The sequence below is a fragment of the Dromaius novaehollandiae genome, chromosome 1, assembly GCF_036370855.1.
Source record: "Dromaius novaehollandiae isolate bDroNov1 chromosome 1, bDroNov1.hap1, whole genome shotgun sequence".
Lineage (NCBI taxonomy): Eukaryota > Metazoa > Chordata > Aves > Casuariiformes > Dromaiidae > Dromaius > Dromaius novaehollandiae.
The window spans coordinates 77,242,540-77,265,755 of NC_088098.1; the positions used below are offsets into that span (position 1 = coordinate 77,242,540).

The 23,216-nt window shown below is 40.4% G+C and overlaps 1 protein-coding gene across 1 annotated transcript in view; it reads right to left on the bottom strand.

Annotated features, from left to right (window-relative positions):
* Positions 1-23,216, bottom strand: part of LOC112984511 (potassium voltage-gated channel subfamily KQT member 1-like) — a 498,975-nt gene that overhangs the window by 460,479 nt on the left and 15,280 nt on the right. The window contains exon 2 of the mRNA XM_064517311.1: positions 7,746-7,836. Within this exon, the coding sequence (XP_064373381.1) occupies positions 7,746-7,836 (91 nt within the window). The remainder of the gene's footprint in view (positions 1-7,745; positions 7,837-23,216) is intronic.

Consider the following 23,216-nt stretch of genomic DNA (forward strand, 5'->3'; position numbering starts at 1 on the left):
GAGGGCATGGGAGGTCCCCAGCAACTGGAGGAAGGCAAATGTTGGAGCCATCTTCAAAAAGGCCAAAATGAAAATCTAGGAAGCTACAGGCTTGTTCACATCATTTTAATCCTTGGCAAAGTCATGGAGCAGATCCTCTTGAAAAATGCTTCTGGGCACATGAAAACAGAAAACAGGAATTGTCAGAGTTAATTTATCAAGGATAAATCATGCCTCACCAACCCAATTGTCTTCTGTGAAAAAAATGACTAGATTTGTGTGGTAGAAATCAGTAAATGCGATTTACTTAACTTTACTAAGACATTTGAGATCTTCTCCCACAATATTCTTATATCCATGCTAGGATATTATGGCCTGTATAAGAAGTGGCAGCTATCACTTCCTGGATTAAGGATCTACTTTATTTAGAGGCTATTCTTTCCTCATGCAGAGTCAGTTCACTGTTCAACAGGTCCTCCAAGAAATCTAGAACATCTAATGGATTGACTTGCTGTACAGGCTGTTCCAAAGTTACAGAATCAGTAAGCTAGGTCCCTCCAGAGGTCTTTGAGACCATTGCCTAGCTCAAAGCAGGGACAGTTTAGATTGGGTTGCTCAGGACATCATCCAATCAAGTTTTGAACATCCCCATAGATGGGGGTTCCACTCTCTAGGCACCTGTTCCAGTGTCTGACTGGCCTCACAGTGAAAGTGCTTTTGCTCTGATATCTAATTTGAACTTCCCTTATTGCAGCTTGCAGCCATTAGCTTTTGACCATGCACCTCCAAGAAGAGTCTGATCCTTTTCTCTACCTTCCCATCAGATAGGGCAAGATAACAATAAGAACACCTCTTCAGTCTTTTCTTAAAGAGAAGCAAACCTTGCTTAAGTCACCATGGAATATCATGATTTCACTCAAACACATTGCCAAAACTCAATTCAACCTTTCCAGTGCAGTTAACAGATACTTGAAATGTTCCTGGAACTCCATGCACAGGCTTACGATTCCTCAGCTGAAAAAGGCTCAAAATGGAATCACTGGTGACTACTCATTTTCTTTCATCTAAAATTTTAGTGCTTGGCATAAACCCTACAGTCTTCCAAACACATGTATGCTTCTTTTACAAGGTTGTTTGCAGCATAGAACTGGCTTAGCAAAACGCAGGTTAAATGATGGTCAGGAGCTGATAGGAATTGTTGTGGATTGTCCCAGGCCTCCAGGAGAAACATGCCAATATGAAGTGCTATCTGGCTTAAAAAAGGTGGGAACAAGAAGAGATAGCATACCAGAAGAGGCAAAGGCATCAGAGCAAGGCATGGCAGGAATACTGGTCTACACTTCATCCCCATAATTTGCAGCTGCAGTGTAGAATTGCCCTGCAGAAGCATCAATAGCACCTAAGCTAACATTCATGTATAAAGTCACAAGTTTCATGAACAGTTGTGCCCGACGTTAGTGCTCATTCTGATAGCAGACTTTCCTCATAGAGGTCTAGTCTTTTTACTATATCTCTTGATATGACCTATTCACTGTGCAGGAGGTCTTCAAGTCCTGCTATCATTAGGTTGTTGATAATAACCAATTCCAAAATAGAGAAGCACTCTAAACCTGAACAGAGCTTTGTACAATCAGAATGTCCTTCCCATAATAGGTAAGCATATAAGCGTTTGAAAAAACAAAACAAACTAAAAAGCTCGCGAGTCAGCACAATCAAGATATGCAAGTTTACAAGCCACGAGTGCTGATTCTTTGCACTGTGGGCACATGTTCATCTTTCCCCTCTCCTCCTTCAGCAATAATGAACATATCTAAGTTTTTGGATTTAACAAAAATTGGACCCCTATGTTAAGGGGAAGCAGGGGAAAGAATGATCAGGATGTTCCAGTTCTAAGGACACCATGACATTCATAAATTTCATGCAAGTGGTTTACAAAGGGAATATGAATCAAAGGAGAAAGTACACAGCCACAAAAAGCTTATTCCAAACATGGGAAGATCAATACAAGAACTGGAAAAAGAAGGCAGAACATAGCTGGGATATCATGAAAGAGGTAAGTAGGGCTTTGACTGAGATCTTGTATTTGATTATTGGAGATTATAGGTGAGAAAATTCCATCAGTCCACAAACAATGAACCCACACCTGCTCCAGCCACTCAGATATGACTTCTTCAATTCCTTCAAGACAGGTCTGTCTGGGTTATCACTATCCCATCACGTCAGCAGTATTGGAGAAAGAGTAACAGCAAAGCTTTATAGACATAAATAGAACCTGGTAGGCTAAGTGGCAAGACTCAAGAGCAGAAGCCACTTAGCTGAGACTTGAAATTGCATAGCTAAGGAGGGCTAGCACATCTACTTATTCTACCTACCAACACAGGTGTCTTACTCAAATCAAGTCCTCAGAAGCATAGAGCACCTTCTGTTCCCTTTCTCATTCAAGAGAGCCATTCAGCATCTAATCTAACAGAACTTTTACACATGTATCCTTCTATGAAAATAGCCACAGCAATATTCTTAAAACTGCTATAGAGAGTTCTAAACTACAAAGTGCATGACACTTGCAAGTTTTAAATTAGATTCTAGATTTCTAATTCCCTACAGCTTGTAGGACTTCAAAGTGTATATGGATAGTGCAGCTACTGGAAAAACAGAAGGATATTGTGCATTGGAGCATTCTGCTCCATTGCACCACATTACGTCTTTCTACTTTGCCACATGTCCCATCACATCATGTTACATTGCATCACATTGTGCCATTTCACATTGTGTTACGGAATGTCACAACACAGCATAACATGACTTTAAGCATCAATATAAGATACAGATACCATCAGGCAGTGAGGCGGGTTTGTACAGTGCTTTTTCAGGGAGATGGGAGGAATTCATGGATGATGCAATTTGAAGCAAAGTATGATGAAAAAGGACTAAAATCTAAATCCCATAAAGTGTCTGCATATCCCCATCTAGAACTCCTACAATCATTTCCAGCCAATATTTGAAATTCCAAGCTTTTTCTCTGCAAGTATCTTGAAAATTCAAGACAAAAAGATCACTAACTCTGGAGCCCAACTATAAAAGAAACGAAGCAAGTAGTAATTATCAAGTTACATCAAAGAGAAGGCTTTTTCTACTACCAGTCCAACACGTCCTACCAGGTCCATTCTTTTTTGCTTGGCTTAACTCTGTTTTCAGTCAAGTTTATGATAAATCGCAGTTCAAGCATTATTACTAGTGTAGACCAATGGTTGAAAGCCTACTCCTTGCTAAAAGCAGCAAAACATTTAATACAATAATTTAGCTATACAAAGTTGCAGATAAATAAGATACATAAAAGCTGGGCATAGCAACCTACTTACTGAAAAGTATTCACAGCCATTCTTAACAATTTTGAAGTGATGCTTTTCTGAGTACAAACAACAAAAAATGACATTTCATTAAATACATCCATTCCTGACTGGTATCAGCATCCAATACAGAGCCATAAAAATCAGGGACAAATACATACAATTACATCATTTATATACGCTTACTATTTGAAACCAGTCATTTCATGGCCAGCTTCTTTGATAAGAAAGGCCTATAATAGAGAAAACATCCAAAAAAAGTTAAATGAAAGCAAAATCATGACAGACAGTAGGCAAAAATCTAACCAATGCTGAGTAAGGTTGGAATCTACACAGCAAAGAAAACATGTTTTCCTTCAAAATCTGTAAAGCTGAGATAGGCAGACTAAACTTCGTTTAAAACAGTAAGAAATTTATCAGCTGGAATAACTCATCCAGAACTGCAACCCGTTTTCTGCCTACAGTAACTTTTAAATCAAGAACGGTCATTTCCATAGAACATATACTCCAGCTGAAACAAATTTTAATCAGAAATTGTATAGCCCAAGTCAGAGAGAGTCAGATGATGAAACAGTCCCTGAACTTTTGTTTAACTTTGTTTCTTTTCTCATTTATGGCTTTATACTTTTAAAAAACTAAACATTTCCTGATTTTTGGTAGGACAAACATCAAAATCACTTCCTAAGCCACTCCTATATATCCCATTTTCATTCACAGTCCTTTCTAATAAGAATCCCAGATTACCACAACAGGCCTAGCTCAAAATAGACATTAAGGAAAACAATTGCCAAACAGCTTGGCCCTGTAGGGCTTTCAGATAGCTCTTTTTAGACTGAAGAGGTGGAAAATTTGGAGAGGCATCTGCTGTACATGGACGCTAAAAGGGCCAAACTAAACTCGTGACCTTCCTGGAAAACAAACAAACAAACACCTTCACCATTTATGTTGTTGCTGCTTATCAACATGATTCACTGTGCCAGTGCCACTGTCACTTCCCTCACTTTCCAACTTGCTAAATAGTCAGGGGGGACAGAGAAACACATACACAGGAATTAAAGATCATACAATTTTCTTTTATCATAAAGCAATTAAATCATCTCAAAGACAGCTGGCAAAAAAACCCTAAATGCAGTGACATGAATATGCATAACATTTGGTAGCATGAGGGGGGGGAAAAAAATTCCTTTAAAAACACTCCTTCAGCCGACAGCATTTGTAAGCTCAAGATGAGCAATTTCACCAGTCCTACTACCAGAGAAGTAACCTCATGTTACCACATTGCTGATCTGATTGATATTTGCAGCATGCCTTTTCTGTATAAATGCAAAGAACAAAAGTTCCCTTTAAGACTAAGTAAGGACCATGAGACAATTCGCAGCATCTGGGGAGCCATGCAATCAGTCTGTATTGGAAACAGTGGCTAAGCACCATTTTTAGTGTCTCAAAGATGACAGATTGGCCCCCATTCAAATGGAGGACCAAAGAGTCATTTTTTCCTCCAAAATTCACTTGAATTTTCAGACACTTGGAAGAAGTGTGGTTTTGTGTGGGTGCCACCTGCCCTCCCCACAAACACACTTTAAGCTCCTTCAATTGCTTTTTCAGGCCCCTTTTTTTCCACTCAAACTACAAACACTCTGCTTTTGAATGCTTTCCTGATTCTCCTTGGTGTTATTCTCCTTGGTGTTATCCTCCCTGGTTTATTCACATAGTTTGTCTGGATGATGATAGGTTTCATTCCCAACAAGATATTATCTTACAGCACCCTGTTGTACTAAGAACATTAAAAAAATTCAGTCTTTAAAACTGACTAGTGGCTTAGTACATGTCTGCAGTTACTTCTGTTTCTAACATACCATATTTCTCCCAGTGACACAGATTATCCAAAATTGCATGTCATATCATCTCACCCTCTCTTCTAGAGAAAATGCAGACATTTAAATGCTATTCCCATTGACAGATCTTATCAGCTTTCAGCACTATAATTTTGAAGTCACCCTTCCCAACCTCTTAATTTAACTCAATGAAAAACAATTTTTCCCCCCCAATAGGAAAACACAAGCACAGCATACCACTATTTACTGGCTAATGACACACAAACTGGGCCATGAAAAGAATTTTCAGTTTCTTTAAAACAGGAAAGAACAGCCAATTTCATTATGTACTTGATCCAATCAATGCTTTGATCTAATTTTGTTTCTTACCATACTGGCAGTCTCCACTGCTCTCCATCGATTTCAAGATATCAGAGCAGCACAGAAGACAATAGATATGCATGCTCCCTGGTTTTCCAGATAGGCATTTATGATGCCAAGTATAAAGGTGATAAAGTAAGAGAGCAATGATCCCCGGTACTGTGGTTCAGTGAGGTTAGCACTTTCCTGGGTAAACTGGGAGATGTAGTTTTAAATTTCTACAGGCAAAAGTGAGAAAGAGAAGGTCTCTGAACAGGAATCTAATCGTTAGCTACTAGATAAGCAGGAAACCTCACAGCTACAAGAAAAAAACTAATTTGTCCAGCTTCAAAAGCAGCCTTTCAGATGCTGTAACTTAGGTGAATTTATTTCAGAACAAAAACTAAGACACACGGGTTTAAGACATCCATTCTAGGTAACTGAAACTGCAGTAGCTAGCAATACAGTAACTTTTGTGCTGGCCATTTCTAGGAAGGAAGCTAAGGAAGGAAGCTAAGGAAACTGCAGGGAGGGAAAATAAACTCAGAAGTACCACCCTACATGGTAAGGCTGTAACAGAAGATGGCCAAGAAATTGTTTCAGCAGTGTCACTGACCATGTATGATTCATTTGTAGATGATGACAGTTTAAAAATAGCTGGCAATTTTATGCAGGCATGATGCAAAGTACATATCTTCATCTAGTTATTTTTTTATTCTACAATAATGCGTCTGCACAAGCAGTTAAACATTGAATCTTTGCCCGTATCACCATTTCTGGTGGTTGTTAAACTGAGCTATAATTACTCTACCTCCTCTGAGAAGGAAGTCCAAGAAGCCTGCATGTGACAGACAGAATATCGCACTTTGTTTGACACTGAACATGGCCTAGGGGCCAGGCAACAATTGTTACAGAATTAACAGTAATCAGAACCCAAAAATAACTCAAGGAACCTAATAATGGCTTAGTCAATTGCACACAAAGGCTATGTATCCTAATGGAGGCTAAGCCACAGGAAAACAAATGAGTAGCTCAAAACCACATTTTGGAAAACCGAAATCCATCACAATAGAAACCACCACTTAGCAAATAAAAAATAAAATAAGACTTCTGAGATTAGCATGACTTAAGATCAGATGATTTGAATGGCTAGAAAACCAGATGTTGTGAACAACTGTTGTATAGTTTACTCTATTTTTATCAAGTTTACTTTATTCATATTCTTAAATTTACTTTATTCATATTCTTAAACTTCTGGGGAAAAGGGGGGACCATGGGCAAATCAGAGGAGGAACTTTCTCTAGGGTCCTCATGCAAATTACTCATCCTAATTTCTCACCTGCTTCAAAATAACACTTCAAAACTTCATAAGTTTTTTGCAGTTGCTTATGGATGGTTGTTAGATATGAATTTACATTTTTAAGAGACTTAGTTCAGGAGTACCAATAGGGTTCAGGTACACTTCAACCTTAAATTAGCCACTCAAGACCAGCAAAAAAGTGATCCCTGGCCACTGTAAAAATCAATAAGCAACCTATATCTAACTCCAAGTGGGCAAATTTTTCTGGTGCAACATCTGTTTAAATGACTACTTCAGATCTTAACAGCAAGAAAAAGGAACTCAAGTAAGCAACAGAATGACTTTATCCTTTTGCAAAATACCAAGTACACAATGCATGCTCCAGAAGGATCCAAGACACTGGCAGGTCACTAACAGCAGCAAGACCTAACAAGCACCAACTTCAAAACCAAACCTCTGATACACAGAAGTATGACAGGAGCTCTTCCGTCCTGACTTACATACAGATAGATTAGTCTACTAGTAATTGCTTGCCCTGAGATTCAGATACTTCTGAAGCATAATTCTTGGCCAATTTTCACCATAAGACACAGAAAAGGTATATTGTAAAAATGCATTCCTGCCCATGGAATGTCCTGTTCCACTTTGCATGAGACTGATAAACACCATGCACCCATTGTAAAAGCTCCTGGATAGAGTTTCATACCTTATGAAAAGCAAGTCTATAAAAACTGTTAGTCTATTGAGTATCGTCTTAGTTTACATATCTGGAAAATAAGCATCCCTATTAAACTATTACCTTCCTTTATGTGAAAGCAGGTAACATTTTAAATTTCCTTGGTAGCATACTTTGCATAAGGACTTTTAAGATACTTGCCTTGTTCATATAAAGCAATTTGGATTTAATCAAACCAACTAGAGTCTTTCACAAAAAAGTTCACTTACCATCCAGAAAAGGGTCCCTGTGGCATATTCAGAATAATGTTCTATAGTAGACAGTACACTGAATATTAAACAAATCAGCACCAAGAGAAATCTGTAAGAAGAAAAAATAGTTTAGTGACCTCTCCAGTTGATCTGCAAGTCTAAATCTAGTGTTACTTCTCTCATTCATATAATAATTTTCATCACAAGTACTTTGTGTTTAATCAGTTTGTTCTTCCTATTCAAGCAGAGAGGATTCTCTGAATGTCAGTTTTGCATTCAATGACTTAAGAGACAAGGAATAAAATTATAGAAAGGCTGAATGCTGTTAAATCAATAGGTAAAACTCACATTATCAAGTATAATTTCAAAAAAAAGCTCATCATAGTGAATGCTTCATGTAAAGCCATCGACAGCTCTATAACATGTACTGCACAGAAAGCTGTCAGATTTGATAAAATGTTAATTATAGTAGACTTGGACATTTCACTAAAGTTGCTGATTGTCACTCTAGTGATAACTGTTTTATTAACTGCATTCCATAAATTCAAAACATACATAAATACAGAATGAACAGCTACTACCACAATATTCCCAGTATCACCATTAAAAAAAAAATATCCAGAAGTGTTAAAATCTATTACATTCTCCCCCTCTGAAAAAAAGTTTCAAAAGCAAAACTGAAAAGTCATAAGCTTTTTTTTTTTTGGGGGGGGGGGGAATAGTGTAACTGAATTCTGGATGATTGATTCCTCAAAGATTGGCAGCGTACCCGCTACCACAATGAATGCTATCTCAGTCCCATCTGCACCATTGGTAACATGCTAAACATTTAAACAAATGGTGAATATAAAAGCTTTATGAAGAACTCTGATGGACAGACCAGAAAGCCAGATTTCAGATATGTTTGCACTACAATTTTCACCATTTCTTAATGTCATGCAGAAAACAATAGAAAAACTGAGATTTCTTCCCCTGACCAACCAGAAACATTCCCTCTTTTGTGCTAGCTCTTTCAGCTGTCATTTCCTCTATTTCCACGTCAAGAGTCTGTATCTAAACTCCAAAATCCCCAAACCAGCAATAAAACCTTACAGCCCTGCATGTAAGGAGACTTTTCTATCCTCTAGGGAAACCTTTCTAAATAAGATAAACACCACTGCCAAGGCTAGTTCCAAAACTTCAGAGCAAATGACAGAATAACAGCCCTGGTGGCTGTACTACTAAAATCATGAGATTTCAGCACGCAAATATAAGTATACCAACAACGCTTAGCACGCTTTAGTGGTGTGTTTTTCTCTTTCTTTGTTTTTGTTTTTTTAAAGTCACATGAAGAGCTTGTCAGAAGGGCAAAGTCCATGTCCAACCTGGAGGCCAGTGACAAGCAGAGTCCCATAGGAGTCTACCCTGGAACTTCTCCTTTTTAGTATTTTTGTCAATGTCCCAGAAGAGGAGAGGAAATATACCTCATCAGGCCCATAAATGATGCCAAACCACAGGTGCAGTCAATAAACCTGAGGGGAAAGCTGCTATTTAAAGGTCCCCAAACAGGCCAGAAGAACAAACCAACAGGAATCTCAAAATTCAACATGAACTAATGTCAAGCCCTGCATATGGGGTAGATTAAACCCATGCATCAGGCTAGGTACTGACTGTTTAGTGGCTCTGAAAAGGGCCTAGGGGGCCTGGTGTAGCGGGCTGAACAGGAGCCAGCAGTTTTGTTGGCAGAGTTGAAGGATGACAGCATCCTGAGCTGTATCAACAGAAAAGCAAGGGAAAAATGATTATTCCACTTCATTAGAGTACATCTGAAATTATGCATGCAGTTTTTCCTCCCACAAGTGCAACAAATATGTTGATAAGCTAGAGCAAGTTCAGCAGAGGTGAGGTTTTGAAGCACCTGAGCTACAAGGAGAAGCTGAGGGAACTGGACTTGTTCAACCTGGAAGGAGGACCAGCTTTGGGAGGACCTGACACCAACCTCCGAGTAGCTACAAGGATGTTACTGAAAAGGTGGAGCCAGGCTCCATACTGAGGTGCACAGCAGATGGGACAATGTTCATGAATTGAAACCAGGAAGTCCCAACCAGATATCAGGGCAGGGAAGGGAAGAAATCAATCTGAAGATAATAAGCCCTGAAAAGGTTGTCTAGAGAGGCTGCAAAAACCTCCAACCTTGGAGGTTTTCAAGACCCTACTTGAACAGAGCTCTGAGCAACCTGGTACAAATTCAGTGTTGACCCTATTTTGAGCAGCAAGTTAGACTACAGAGTTCCTGAGGTCCTTTCCAACCTGAATGTTTCTGATCCTAGTATTTAAGCTGCTTACACTAATATGTTATTAAAAAAAATGTTCTGTACTTTTATAAAGACGTTACATTTCAGCACAGGCCTCCTAAGGGCCAATTTTACTTTGTGTTAATTAATCCAGGCATAACAAAGTTTTGTTTTCTTCCTACATGAGTATTGAAGTTTGACCTGTTCTGAGAGAAACTGACTGCAACATTGCCATAGTCAGCTGGTTTCAGGATCCTTAATGGAAACAACAAAAAGACAACTAATATAAGATACAGCCAGAGAGCCCAAATACTCTGCTTTGTATGTCTCAAAAAGCACCTCAATCAAAAAACAAACCAATCAAAACAAGAAACCCTCACTGCTGAATTTTTCTGTAGTATTGGCAAGACTGCTTCAGAGCTCAATCAATTTGATAATGGCTGTCCTTCATGTCATGTGTTTCGGAACAGAGCTAGAACACAGCATCACCCAGAATCTGTACACTGAGAATTATCATCTATGGGAAAAGAAAGAGCCTATCACTTCTAAACTCCATGCAACACCGTCAAGTCCCAGCATCCCATAGTCTTTCTATTTACTAATGTAATTAATCATATTACTCCATAATCTTATGTTCAGATGATCTTCAAAGTCTGCTACAAATGTTTCTTTATAAAAATGAAACTCAATACCAACGACATTACGCAAATCTTGCAAAAAACCTGATGATGATGATATAGGAAGGACTTTGATCATGCCTGTCCTAGAATACTACTTCAGAATTTCTAAAAAAAGAGAAAGTATGTTTTACTCCCGATAAAGTAGATTAAACCCCCACTATATTTGATTCTCCCAATTACAGAGTTCTCTTCAATCATCATTGAACCAAGTCCCCTTTGCACATTTCTAGCTGCAGTGAATAGGAGAGAGAAAGACAGACTCATCTGCAAAGTTCCCGAGAACACAGTGGCTCATGCTGAGGAGCTCTGCTGCATTAGCTCTACAAACCATCACAACAACGAATGCTAATGACAAACGTTTGCTAGGGAGCACAAGAAAAGACTTAGTTCTTTGCATCCTAGCATCATGCACAAGAACAATAAGCCTAGAATACAAGCAACAGATATAAGAAGCGAAGCATGCTCTTCAGACCAAATTCACTACTTCAAGCCCAGGATAATCACATTGACTAATTATTTACATACAATATCCATTAGCATCAAGTTCTTTTAGTAACCCACACAAAAATGTGCAAGTTTTGAATTCCAAAGGGGAATCACTTGATACTAGTAAAAACCTGTAATTTACTAGAGTTGTTACTATAACCAATATTTTATGCTTTGTAACAAAGCAATTACCTGTCAGAGAGTAACGAGAGCAGGGCTGCTCTCCCCACAAGGGAGGGCAACCAGGAGCCCAGGTTGGCAACAGCACAGGTAGGTACCAAACTTCACAGTGCTGCAGTACCTGAGGAGCACTGAGGTAGTGAGGGTAACTCGATCCTTCAACCATTCAGCGTTCATCACACAAGCTGAGGCAGCAAGGCAGGTACATCGGTCATTGAGGAAACCCAGTCAGGAACAAGACTATAACACAGGTCCAAGGTCTGTCCAAGAGACAAGGACTAGGGCAGGACTACAAACAAAGCTACCTACAGCACAGGTCCAGGGACCAGCAAGGAAGTCACATCAATAACCTAGCACTACAGAAGACAGAAATGAATACAAAAATAAACTGCAAGCACACTACAGCATAGCCCAGAAAAAAAGTAGGCATCACAGCCTGAGATTAAATAGGGCAATGGGCAGCAGGTGTGTAGATGGAGACTCCAGGTGAGGCTGTTTAGGACAGTTAAGGCCTATTAGTGCCTTCAGGGCCCTGACATTAGCTTTGAAGCAAGGTTTTCATTTCTCTCAAGCTGGGAATGTTTTCTAGCACCTGCACTACATTTAGAGTTTCTAATGCTAAACAGATTGCATGCCCATTTTCACTCTGAAACCTGCTAGCCAAAAGAAACTTCTGAAAAGTAAAATTCACATTTGAATGCAATGTCTCAGCTTGAGATGTTTCTGAAAAGAATGTAGCAATTGCCCTCAAAACAAAATCTTTTTTCACCCAAGAGTCACTGCTCCAATATTGGCTGGCCCTAGATACTTCAGAAGCTGATACATGAAGTGTTTTGACAGACTATACTAAAATCCAGAATTCAAATCTTTCCAGGATCACAGAGGGGTCCCTTGCACCCAGAAGGCCCTCTGCAATAATTCCAGTTTCAAAGCCTACAGCTGTTCAGGGCACTGCCACTCAAATTGATGCTAACAATAAATTCATCCCAAGTTTCCCTCCAGTTAGCTGCTTCCAGCTGAACTTGCTATACTGCTGCACAGCCAGTGTGACATACAAAACTCATCTGCCATATAGCAATCTGCAGAAAGTCTTTATTTAGCATTTGCAAAGAATTATATGTGTACAGAAACATCCAAAATGCATGTCTGTCTCAGATGGAGGGTAAACTTAAGCAATATTCTTTATGCAGCACATTTAAACCATAACTAGAACCAGGCAAAACTGTGGAAGAGGAGTACTATGGAAACACAGGTAAGGGCCCTTCAGCTTTCTCCTTCCTTTTACAGGAATATTTCAGATTTTGAGAATGTTTCAGTGTCATCAGGAATACTGAACAGAGAATAACAAACACTGAAGACAATGCCATTCACATAAATGGCTATGCTTGGTCCACACCGCAAGCCAACTGCATCTAAGTGCTAACACAGTCAAATAAAGACGGTTGTTCCTCAGCTGCCAGACAGACAACAGCTGACTCTGTTCAAGCCTGAAACTGGATTTGGAAGTATAAAAAAATCCTGCTTCCATTCATATGGCGCTGGAATGACTCAGCCACCAACTCTGTCACTATTATCCACAGACAGATTTGAGCAGATTTGAGCCCCATTAGTAACTGAGTTGCTTGAATAGTAGATAGAACTTGATGTGCATGACTGTCCCTGAATAAATACTGCATTTCTTTGTTGAGTATTTAGCCATCCTGATCCATGCTATTAAGACTGACCTTTAACATGGATTATCCAAGTTCCTAATCACTGCCAAGGAATTAATTCCTTTAGATGAAGGCAGAAGAATGGTATCTGTTAACTGGTTATATAACTGCTCCATACAACATTTTCTGCTCTTCATTCTCACACTTTAACAGGACATTCTGATGAATACGGAAGTGTGCCAAATATGTTTTTGAAAAAATTGTTTCCTTGTGCACTTCAATAGGCTTTAATGGCTTACTTATAATGTAATTATAATTTATATGTATGAATGTAATTATAATACATATTAAGAGATAGCACAAATATAGGCTATGATTAAAAACTGCTAAAATAATATGAAACTTAAGTGTACTACCACAAAGTTTCTGTGCCTGCAAAACTGGAGGAATGTTGGTTGCAATCTGGAATATATTTATTTGAGCCTTAGTCATAGAGATGCAAAATAAATTTGAAATAGTAGGATAAAGCTATACTGGTAGAAGTCAGATGACTTACCCATAACACCCAGTGAAAATTACTGAAGAAACTATCAGGACAATACCAGCTACACCAGCACTGATCCCATCCAGGTTCAGGCCATTCATATAGCAAAAATGAAATATACTTCTGTTAACACAGCTCTGTATCTCAACCCTTTAGCCCTTAAGAAACATATTATGATTTGATCTGAAGTCCCAAAAAAGTCTCTACACAACATACCTTATCCTTCTTTGCATACGCACAGTAGCTCATTTGTCATTAAATCAGAAATTTCAGTGCTGCAACCACAGACTGGTGTAGAAAAGCACTGTTTCATCTCTAAAAAAAATGTGAGGATTTTTCACTTAATCATTCCTTTTCTACCTTCGTGGCAGAATATATTAGGAGAGCCACACAAAGTATGGTCTGTGAACTCAAGAAAGGAACTTGAAAACCATAAGAGTAGGATATTTGGCATCTAAAGTCAAAGTGAAAACACAATGCAAAGGAAAACGAATGAAAAGAACTTCTTAACAAAAACTCTGTTTAAAAAAAAATGAACAGATATCTTTAAGAATTAACAAATGGAGGGGCAATTCCATAAGATAAAAAACACTGAGAGGCCAAAATAGCAGAGATATATAATTTTCAAAATTTCGCAAGGCAAAAGAGCATGTCAAGCATGTCGAGGGAAGTGAGCTATGCCTGCTGCTCGGCACTCGTGAGGCCGTGCCGGGAGCACTGTGCCCAGCCTGGGGCTCCGCGGTGCCTACGGGACAGGCAGGGACACCCTGGGAGCCACCCGGCTAGAGATCCCCAGGACGGGGAGGGGGCTGGCACTGGAGCCCACGAGCTGTGCGGTGAAGCCGGGAGCGCTTCCCCCGGCGTAGGAGCAGCCTTGCTCTCTGGTGAGCAAAAAGGCCCACAAACACCGCTCCCGGGAAAGCCACCCTCAGCCCATTGGAGGCCCTGCCCCTCCAGAGTGCAGCTCTCTTCCGCCCACCAGACCCCTCCTCGGGGCGGGCACCAAGCCACACGTGACATCACAAGGGCTTTCTGATGTCACCAGTGACCCATAAGGTCACTGTTTCACCCTCTTGCACAGTCTTTGCCAGAAGAGCCACCGGCGGTGGCAGAGGCTCACCAGGATCGGGCTTGTCTCTGCCTGCCCAGCACGGGTTTCCGGCACCAATGAGTCAGGCAGAGCAACTGCCGCACAGCACGAAGGACACGCGGAGGAGGACGAGGACGAGGACAGTGGAGAAGACCTGGTGGGACAAAGCAGCTGCCCTCCTCCAGGCTGCAGCAGCCCTGCAGCCTGTCTGAGCCAACCCACCTCAAGACAAGCCGAGAGAGCTGCACGAGCTAGAGGCATGGCCCCTGCCACAACACCCCCCCATGGCTGAGGTCCCCCCAGAAGAGGACGAAGCCATCGATTGCCCTCAGTGCAAGAGGGCTGCCAGCTCTCCTCCCCACCAGCCTGCCTCCAGCCCCTTCAAGGAAGACCAAAGTGCCTCAGGCCAAGAGCTACCGGCCAGGCTGGGCCGAGCAGGCAGCAATGGCAAAGTCCCTCCGATGGCTCTCCTCCACTGCCACAACTGGCACAGGCATGTCACTTCCGGGACACCGATTGCTCCCTTTCCTGCCACATCCCTTTAGGGCTCCTTCACATACCAGGCCTCAAAACTGCTGCTGCCTCCCTTAGCTGTATGTCTGTTCCCTTGGGGAGCGTAGCTGCCACTGACTGCCCCCACTACTGCCATCATCGTGTCAAGGGCCTTTGCGTATCTCATGCCTGCGCAAGCCCTGGAGCCTCCTGGTCTACCTGAAACACAGAGAGAGGCGGGCTCCAAATTAAAGGAATTAAAGCCTGTAAAGGCCTGAGATTCAGCAGCACAGCGTAAAAGACCAAGCCAAGCCTGTGCTGTCAGGAGTAAAGAAGAGAAGAGGCCATGTTAATTGTATGCAAATTAAAGTCTGATTTCTCCCAGTCTCTTATGTACAGGAATCAGTTTCACCAATTTTGATGGCATTAATTAAGAGAAATGTGTTTGTGGTGGGCATTTTAATGATTTCTAGTTCTTCATTGCTGGCAAATTTAGAAAAATATGGGGAGAAGGGAAAAGCGACACAGATAGCAACGCCCTGGCCAAGACATGTTAGTGGCACTTTTGGCATGGGACTGTGTCCAGGTCCTGATGAGCCAGCCAGCAGAGGGGGCAAATGTTAAACTTTCTTCCCGCACAATTACTGGAAAGTGATATTCAGAAAAAGAATCCTGAACAGAGCAAAGCATTGAGAACAAACTTAGAGACACAGGAATGCAAGCCAGCACTTTTCAAATGGGAAAGAACAAGTTGATAAGGAGCTTATATCTGAAGTGTATCCCCAGCAACCAATACTAGAAGAGTTTAGGCATGGGCATAGGCAAAGCTTTAGCCTTTCCTTAAACTGTAGTAGGAATGCTTTCCATGTAAAGAAAATGCATACATAAAAATAAGGTAATTAGCAATTCCAATGATGGATGACTGGAGAAAGCCACAAACAGGTGAACAGACTTGTCCGTACATCAAGGCAGTGTCAGAGGCACGTAGAACTCGGGTCTGTTGAAGCACAGACCATTCTCTTCTCAACAGCCATGGGAACATAGGAACTTGGCTGGTCTTAGCTTTAGTCCTCTGAAATAGCAGATAACCACATCAAACAACTCAAGCATACATTTACCAAACACTTCCTGGAACTACTTAGTCTGTTTGTTCTCATCTTTCTTATGAGACTGCTGTTCCACTCCTACCATTGCTAGAGTTCTCATTTCTAGACAAAACGCGTGTATGTAAAGCGGCTTCTGAGTACAGTCCCATTCATTGCTCCCAGATCCCTGCCATTTCCGTTACCCCATTTTAAAATCTTTGTTTCCTTCTACTACCCACACTAGTAATAAACAAAAAGCCAGGGGTAACTCGTATGAATTTTCTTTGACTTTTTAAGCTGTCAGTATGGATGCTATACAAATACAGAGCTTCCACATTATGTGCTGTAATAAAATACAAAGCAGAATCATTATATTAAGATATACATAAATACATAAATCATATTTCAGCTGCAATCATTCATTATCGTAGTACTTTCTACAGGTTTTAAGTAGGCATCGCTCAGATAAGCACTTCCTGTTTATACCTCCACTTAGTGCAAAGAAGGTGCACCACTCACAGGCTGACAGTATAGGCCAGCAATTTTCAAGTGAAACAGCAGAGATGGTTTAGCAGGGCAGAGAGGGCAGCTTCCATCAGAAGGCTAGAACAGAGGAGAAAGGATGCGTCGTCAGAAAAGCATAAGCATAACCTCTTAATCCCCTTTTCCACAGGCTGAAAAAAAAATCTTGCCTTTTCCTCCTATAACTGCACTGGAAGGTCTATGCTATGCAATGCATATAGCAGTCAAAAGGTCCAGCTGCTGCTGCTTCACAAGAGCTGTCTTTAATCTACTTAGGTCAGGTACTGGTAATAAATATTTTGATAAGGCCTTTGCTCACTGTGAACTCTGTGTTGTGGTGGTGATGTTATTTTCAGTATCCCACATGGTTGTTTTAAAACTGGCTATGGCTAAGAGACAGTGACATGCCTAACTGAAGATCAGAAATATCGTAAGAGAGAATTTAAAGGATTTTTTTTTAATGCTTATCAGTAATCCAATAGTGCATAACTTTGCAGTGGTACTGAATGTTCTAAGCTGTCTAGAATCAGGCTAAAATTACTTGCCTTGTCTTAGGTCACTTATGAAGCTACAAATCCAAAACAGGTGAGAAAACTTCAATTTCTTTTCAATAATAATGACAGCAGATCAGCTTCAGGAAGATGCAAATTAATTAGCTACAGATGAACAGGAGCAGAAGATTTTTTTTATTGCTTCATATTTAATGCACATCTTTTTGAAGGTGATAAGGGAACTCCTGAAGCAAATCAACTCAGTCAAGATTTGCTCATACACATTGATTTTACAGACCTACAGTTAAGATCAGATAAATACAATGAAAAGAAATAGGAATATGGTATTTTCAACAACAGCACAATACATGTTCTGTCCACATTAGTCTAAATACAGTCTATCAAGATATTGAGGATGATGATGACAGAGTACTTTATACTGTTCCTCCTGTTCCACTTTAAATTAAGACAGACAAAGAGAAGACCTGGATATTCTTATATAGCCTGCAAATATTAGCGCTACATCTTCAGCAACATCTCCTAGGTGAGCCTGCTTAAGCAAAGGGTTGGACTAGATGATCTTCAAAGGTACCTTCCAACCTAAACCATTCTGTGATTCCATGATTCCTATGAGGCCTCAAGAAAAACAACCAGATTTGGAAACCTTGAAAAGGAACGAAATCAAGAAAAAAGTGATCCAAGGTGCAAAGATGTATGTGCGTGAGGATGCACAAGGGGAGATAATTGGTGCTATTTATTTACTTAGGGACTAAAGCTGCTGTATGTCTCTCCGTTTCCAAAACACATATTAAAACCATTCAAAGGACACTTTAAATTCACTTAGTTTATGACACTATATATTCTGGCCAGTGAGTGTCACTCCTCCCCACATAATAGCACTGGATAGACTGGACATTTTATTGCTAAAGTACCATGTCCTCATATAAAATGTATTTTTTGAAATGTAGAATCATTGCTGATCGCTTTTGGTCATAAAAGATGAAAACATACTTTTTGCAAGAGGAGCTTTAGAGCACATAGATATATTCCAGTTTCAATAAGCTCCTTTTCCTAATCCAAAGCCTACTGGTAATTTCAAGCAAAAAGTTTTTCTCTTTGTATACTACAATATTAAGAACTTCAAGCACTCAAGTAGCAGCAAGTTAGCATAAATATTAGCTATTACTAAATATTAGCTGTTCCTAAAATGTCACATCTTGAACCTTAAGTGGAGACCCACACCAAACTTCAATATAGGCAAAAGGAGGAGGAGACTCCAGAAATACAGTCTGTGCACACATATGGCTAGAACGTAGGTGCAGCTGAAACATATTCATAAATAGACTTAATAAAGAAACTGCTTAGAGTTTTAGAAGTCTGGAGTCTTCCCACACCTCCAGTCAGCAATGCCTTACAGGAAGCACCAAAGCCGCAGACTATCTACTGCATTACTTTCTCTGCCAGGTGCCTAACAGGACAGCACATGGAAATTAAGCAAAAAGGCAGTGTGGAAGTGCTGACCCTACTCAGAATGCTTCCAAACAGAAAATGTACAGAGGTATGGAACCAAGCATAGAGCTACATACAGAGCGGGTCAAACAGAGGGGAAAAAAAGTATTGCAAATGCTTTTTTCAACATCACACATCATCTCATCAAGGAGGAGACAAATAGTAAATAATACCACCAAGACAAATAGTAAATAATACCACCAATGGGCTTTTGTTGAGTTCTGGAATCCCAAAATAAGTGGGAAAAGGAATAAATGCTTACATTAGAAAGCCGAAAATTCAGGTATCCATCTCTGTTTTTGGAGACTAATTAAGAGTGCGAATGGGTATGGGAATATGGTTTCAGCTCACATGAGTTATTGTTCAGAGCAACCAATCTAATTCTAAAGAAATGGCTTCAAAGTGCAAAGGCAAAGGATCGTCACTTGTAAGAGTCAAAACAAAGACAGCTACTAGCACAAGCGTACAGTTTCTTGAACGGAGGCAGGAGCCTGTGGACAGACCAAACTCAACCCTCTTGCATCATGGTCCAACACTTGCACAGTGGAAAATACGTAAAGGTAGAAACAGTACCCCATTGATGAACAATGCAATAGGTGGGGAAAAAAAGCCATGGTCCCAGTACCTTAGGGAGAAGAAGAGCCACCCTGTATTCCATGACTGAGAATGTGTAGAACCCCAGCAAAGATTATAATCTCAGCAGATTTAAGAGCTGACATCATCAAGTGGCTAATCACTTCTCACCTTGAGCAGGACATGGCAGACTGGGTGTCCAGGATTCAGCTGAGTACACATAATAGTATGAATATACATAGAGACTGTAACAGCAGACTGAAGGACGTTCTGTAATCTCATGAGACCCAAAATCAGTTTGAGGAAGAGGGTGGAAACCTTTAAATTTTTAATGGAAGACTACCATTCCTCTTTCCAGAAAGTGGACCCTCTAGAAAACAATCAGAGAAGGATTTAAACCTACAAATCCAGAGTATATGTTCAGGGGTATGGTATAACTGACATGATATACAGCAACAGTGCTCTGCAGAAAAATTCAGACATTTAACCTGATACCTACAAAACAATTGAAAATTAAAACTACTGGTGAAGACAATCATGAGACTGACATTCAGAGAAACAGACAAGGATGGTATCAGCACTAAGTAGTATTGGACCATTATAATGTGTTACCAGGAACAGCTCAAAATAGGAAAGGATGGGCTTGAGACTCTTGATGTTGATTCCAGAAATGAGAAATTATTACAGCCTGTTTATTACAGTGTGGAAGAATAAAAAGCCTAGCATAGAAACAGTTAGGGGAATGTCAGAAAGCCCAATGTCCAGTCTGAATGCCAGAAAGCACAGAGAGAGCTGAGCACCTAATGTCACGATAGGAAGATGAGTGGTGCCTTTGTCCAAGCAATAAAAAAATCAACCTAGGCAGTGGCAAAAGCAGTGGTAGCATGAGCATGAGGGCAGCTCATCTGAGGTGGGAACAGACTCCAAGCTGCAGTGGGGACACAGTCAAAGGTAACTGCAGACTAACGAGTGACAGCCATCACAAACAGACAAGAGCGGTAAGGCAAGTCATGGAAAGAACTGCAATAGCTGAGTTATTAAATTAGAGGAAACGAACGAGCACCAAGGTGTGCAATACAAGATGTTAAGGAAATGCAGTAGCTGTCATAGGGAAATCAAGTTCCCTGTAATAAGGATGTTGTTCCAGTAATCTAGTCACAGCAAAGCTCTGGCACAGAGACAGTAGGTTTTAAAAGGAAGCCTATACAATAATCTGTATGGAATTAGAGATGCATGTGCTACAGGAGGGGAGAGCAGACATCAATCTGCAAGCGCAGCTCAGCAGCAAACAGCACTGGCAACAAATGGTTTTCCTCAGGGGAAAGCTTTGTTTTAGAAGAACAAAGTTCTCTTCTTACCAAGCCCAACTTGCCTGAAATATAACCAAGCCCAACTTGACTGAAATATATACCCATCAAGTGTCCTCAACTGTAAGCTCTAAAACAATCTCAGTGATCTTTGTTTTTAATATCATGGGGAATCCATATTTTTTTCCAGATAGGTCATTTATGGGCGGGGGGGGGGGGGGGGGGAGGTGTTAATAGCCATTAAATCTGCTAATAATTACTCAGGCAACTGTTGGGGCCCTGAGGGCACTAACAGCCTCACTGGCCCTGACCAGGCCCTTGGGGCCTCCCACCCCCCAGCCCCAGGCTCCCATTTCAGCCCAGCTGGGGGCCATCAGTCGCTGCTCTGTGACACTGCAGTGGTGCCAAGCTCTGGCCCTGCCATGGCCCCGCCCCTGCCCTAACATGGTTGTTTTAAGTCTTGTGTAACAACACAGTTGGTATACTCAAGGATTTAGTATTAAAAAAAAAAATCTGAAGAGTATATTTAACCCTTCCTAACTAAAAAAATTAAAAGCCAGCATTCACACTCAGAATGAATAAAAGAAACCCCACCAAATAAAAAGGTTAACAAAGTTGTTTAGCAATCTTATGGAAGCCTATAGAAAAATACCGCATCTTTAAATACCACCGGATTAAGTCATTTCTAAAATAGGTTGTAGCCCACTGCAAGAGCTCACTGACTACTGGGTTTTCCCACATATGCAAAACCCAGCTGAGCAACTGCAGTAGATCTACCTCTTGAGCTGAATTAGAGGAAGTGTTACCAGCAGATCACCCATGCTGCTGAAGATCATTTTGCTTCCTGATGTGTTAGTAAGAGAAAGCTCAAATCCCACCATCTGACCCAGTTTTGCCAGTACTGAATGTCTGTTGACACGTGAGTATTCTTTCAAAATGAGACTATTTGTGGAGTGTGAGACATTAGCCAAACAAATATGTTACAAATCAAGCAAGACTTTAAGATGATTAAGAAGTCAAGAGTGGAAATCTGATTGATAAAGCAACTGGGCACTGTTCAGAACTCAGTTCATTGAGATGAGTAAAGGCAAAAAGAAGAGACACATTTTTATGCATCTTTGTAAATTGTTTAAGACAGTCTGCTTACATACAGTAAAAAGGTTCCCATCAATATGAATTTCCATTCTGAATTATTTGATGCTTTTTACAGCACTGTAAGCATGTAATATGCACTAGGTCAAAGGGCAGGAGTGCTACTTTTTCCTCTGTGTGAAGGAGATTAATCCCTCTGTCACTTCCCCCAGACTGCACAGAAACTCTGGCAAAGGGCTATGATGAAGAATTACAGGGGGAAACGAATGTGTAAAATGGCCACTGGAAAATAAATCTCTGACTGAAGTACGCCAAGCTGTAGATCAAATTAAAATAGTTTTCCTGTTAATATAATATTGACTCTAGGAACTACTAAATTAAGAAAGATATAAAACTGATAATGATTTTTATCTTGAATCTCAAGATAAGATGATAAAGGTAAGAATCCCAAAAAAGAACTATTCAAAGCATTATCAGTTGTAAACAATTTGGATGATCAACACAGACACACTCAAGTATATCAAAATAAATTTAAGCTTCTTACCAACAAACACAAGGACATCTTGAGAAGCCGGTGATGCTTATTGCTTTCTATATACAAAGGTCAGTTTTCATGCTCATGAGAGCTCATACTCAAATTAAATGCTGCTTACCTTTACACACCATAAAACAGGAAAGTGAAAGCTGCCTGCTGACTTCTTGATATGTTTAAAAATATATAATATTTTAAATTTTCTTTTGCCTCTATGTTGCAATGACTATTTCAAAAGCTGTAAAAGATGTTGATTCCATGATAGTGGAATTTGCTCCTGCCTTTAGCTCTGCTCCACAACCTCACACTTCAAAAGAATAACCTTAAAAATTGTACACTATATCTAGCCATTGTCCATTAGAGTCTATAGGGAACCCGAAACAATGAAAAATATCTGTCAGTGCCTTGAGAGCACCAACAGACTCTTATTGCTCTGACCAGCCTGTATCACCCATGATCAATGAAGATCAACCATTTTAGGTCTTTTTGTTAAAGCCTCATCACTCACCTTTCAACCACCAATCCACCCCCCACCTGCATTCATAGTACAAGGGCAGCCAGAATAACATGTAAAGCAAATTCTGGTCTCTAAACTCATTTGTGGGGAGCTACGCTACCCCATCAATTGGCAGGACAATGGACCAGATGAACATTTCTAGGAACTGATGGACAATACACACCCCTCCAAAAGCAGACCTTTGCAAGATGCAGGGATACACCTTGATAGGAATACAGTTGCTCTCAAGGGTCTGATTGCATCAACAAGCTGTAGTTGCCCTGGCCAGCCTTTTGGTGCACTCAGGGGCCTGACGACTTGTGTGATTACTTCCCAAATTCACCTCATGGTATGTCTACCCAATTGTCACTGCAGCTGAAACAGGTATACGTGACCTAGCGTTGAACTGATTCTCCTGGGACCTGCTGATGGCAAAGTATTTCAGCACAGGTTAGCTGCCTGCAGATGCTAGGCATGCTTTCTAG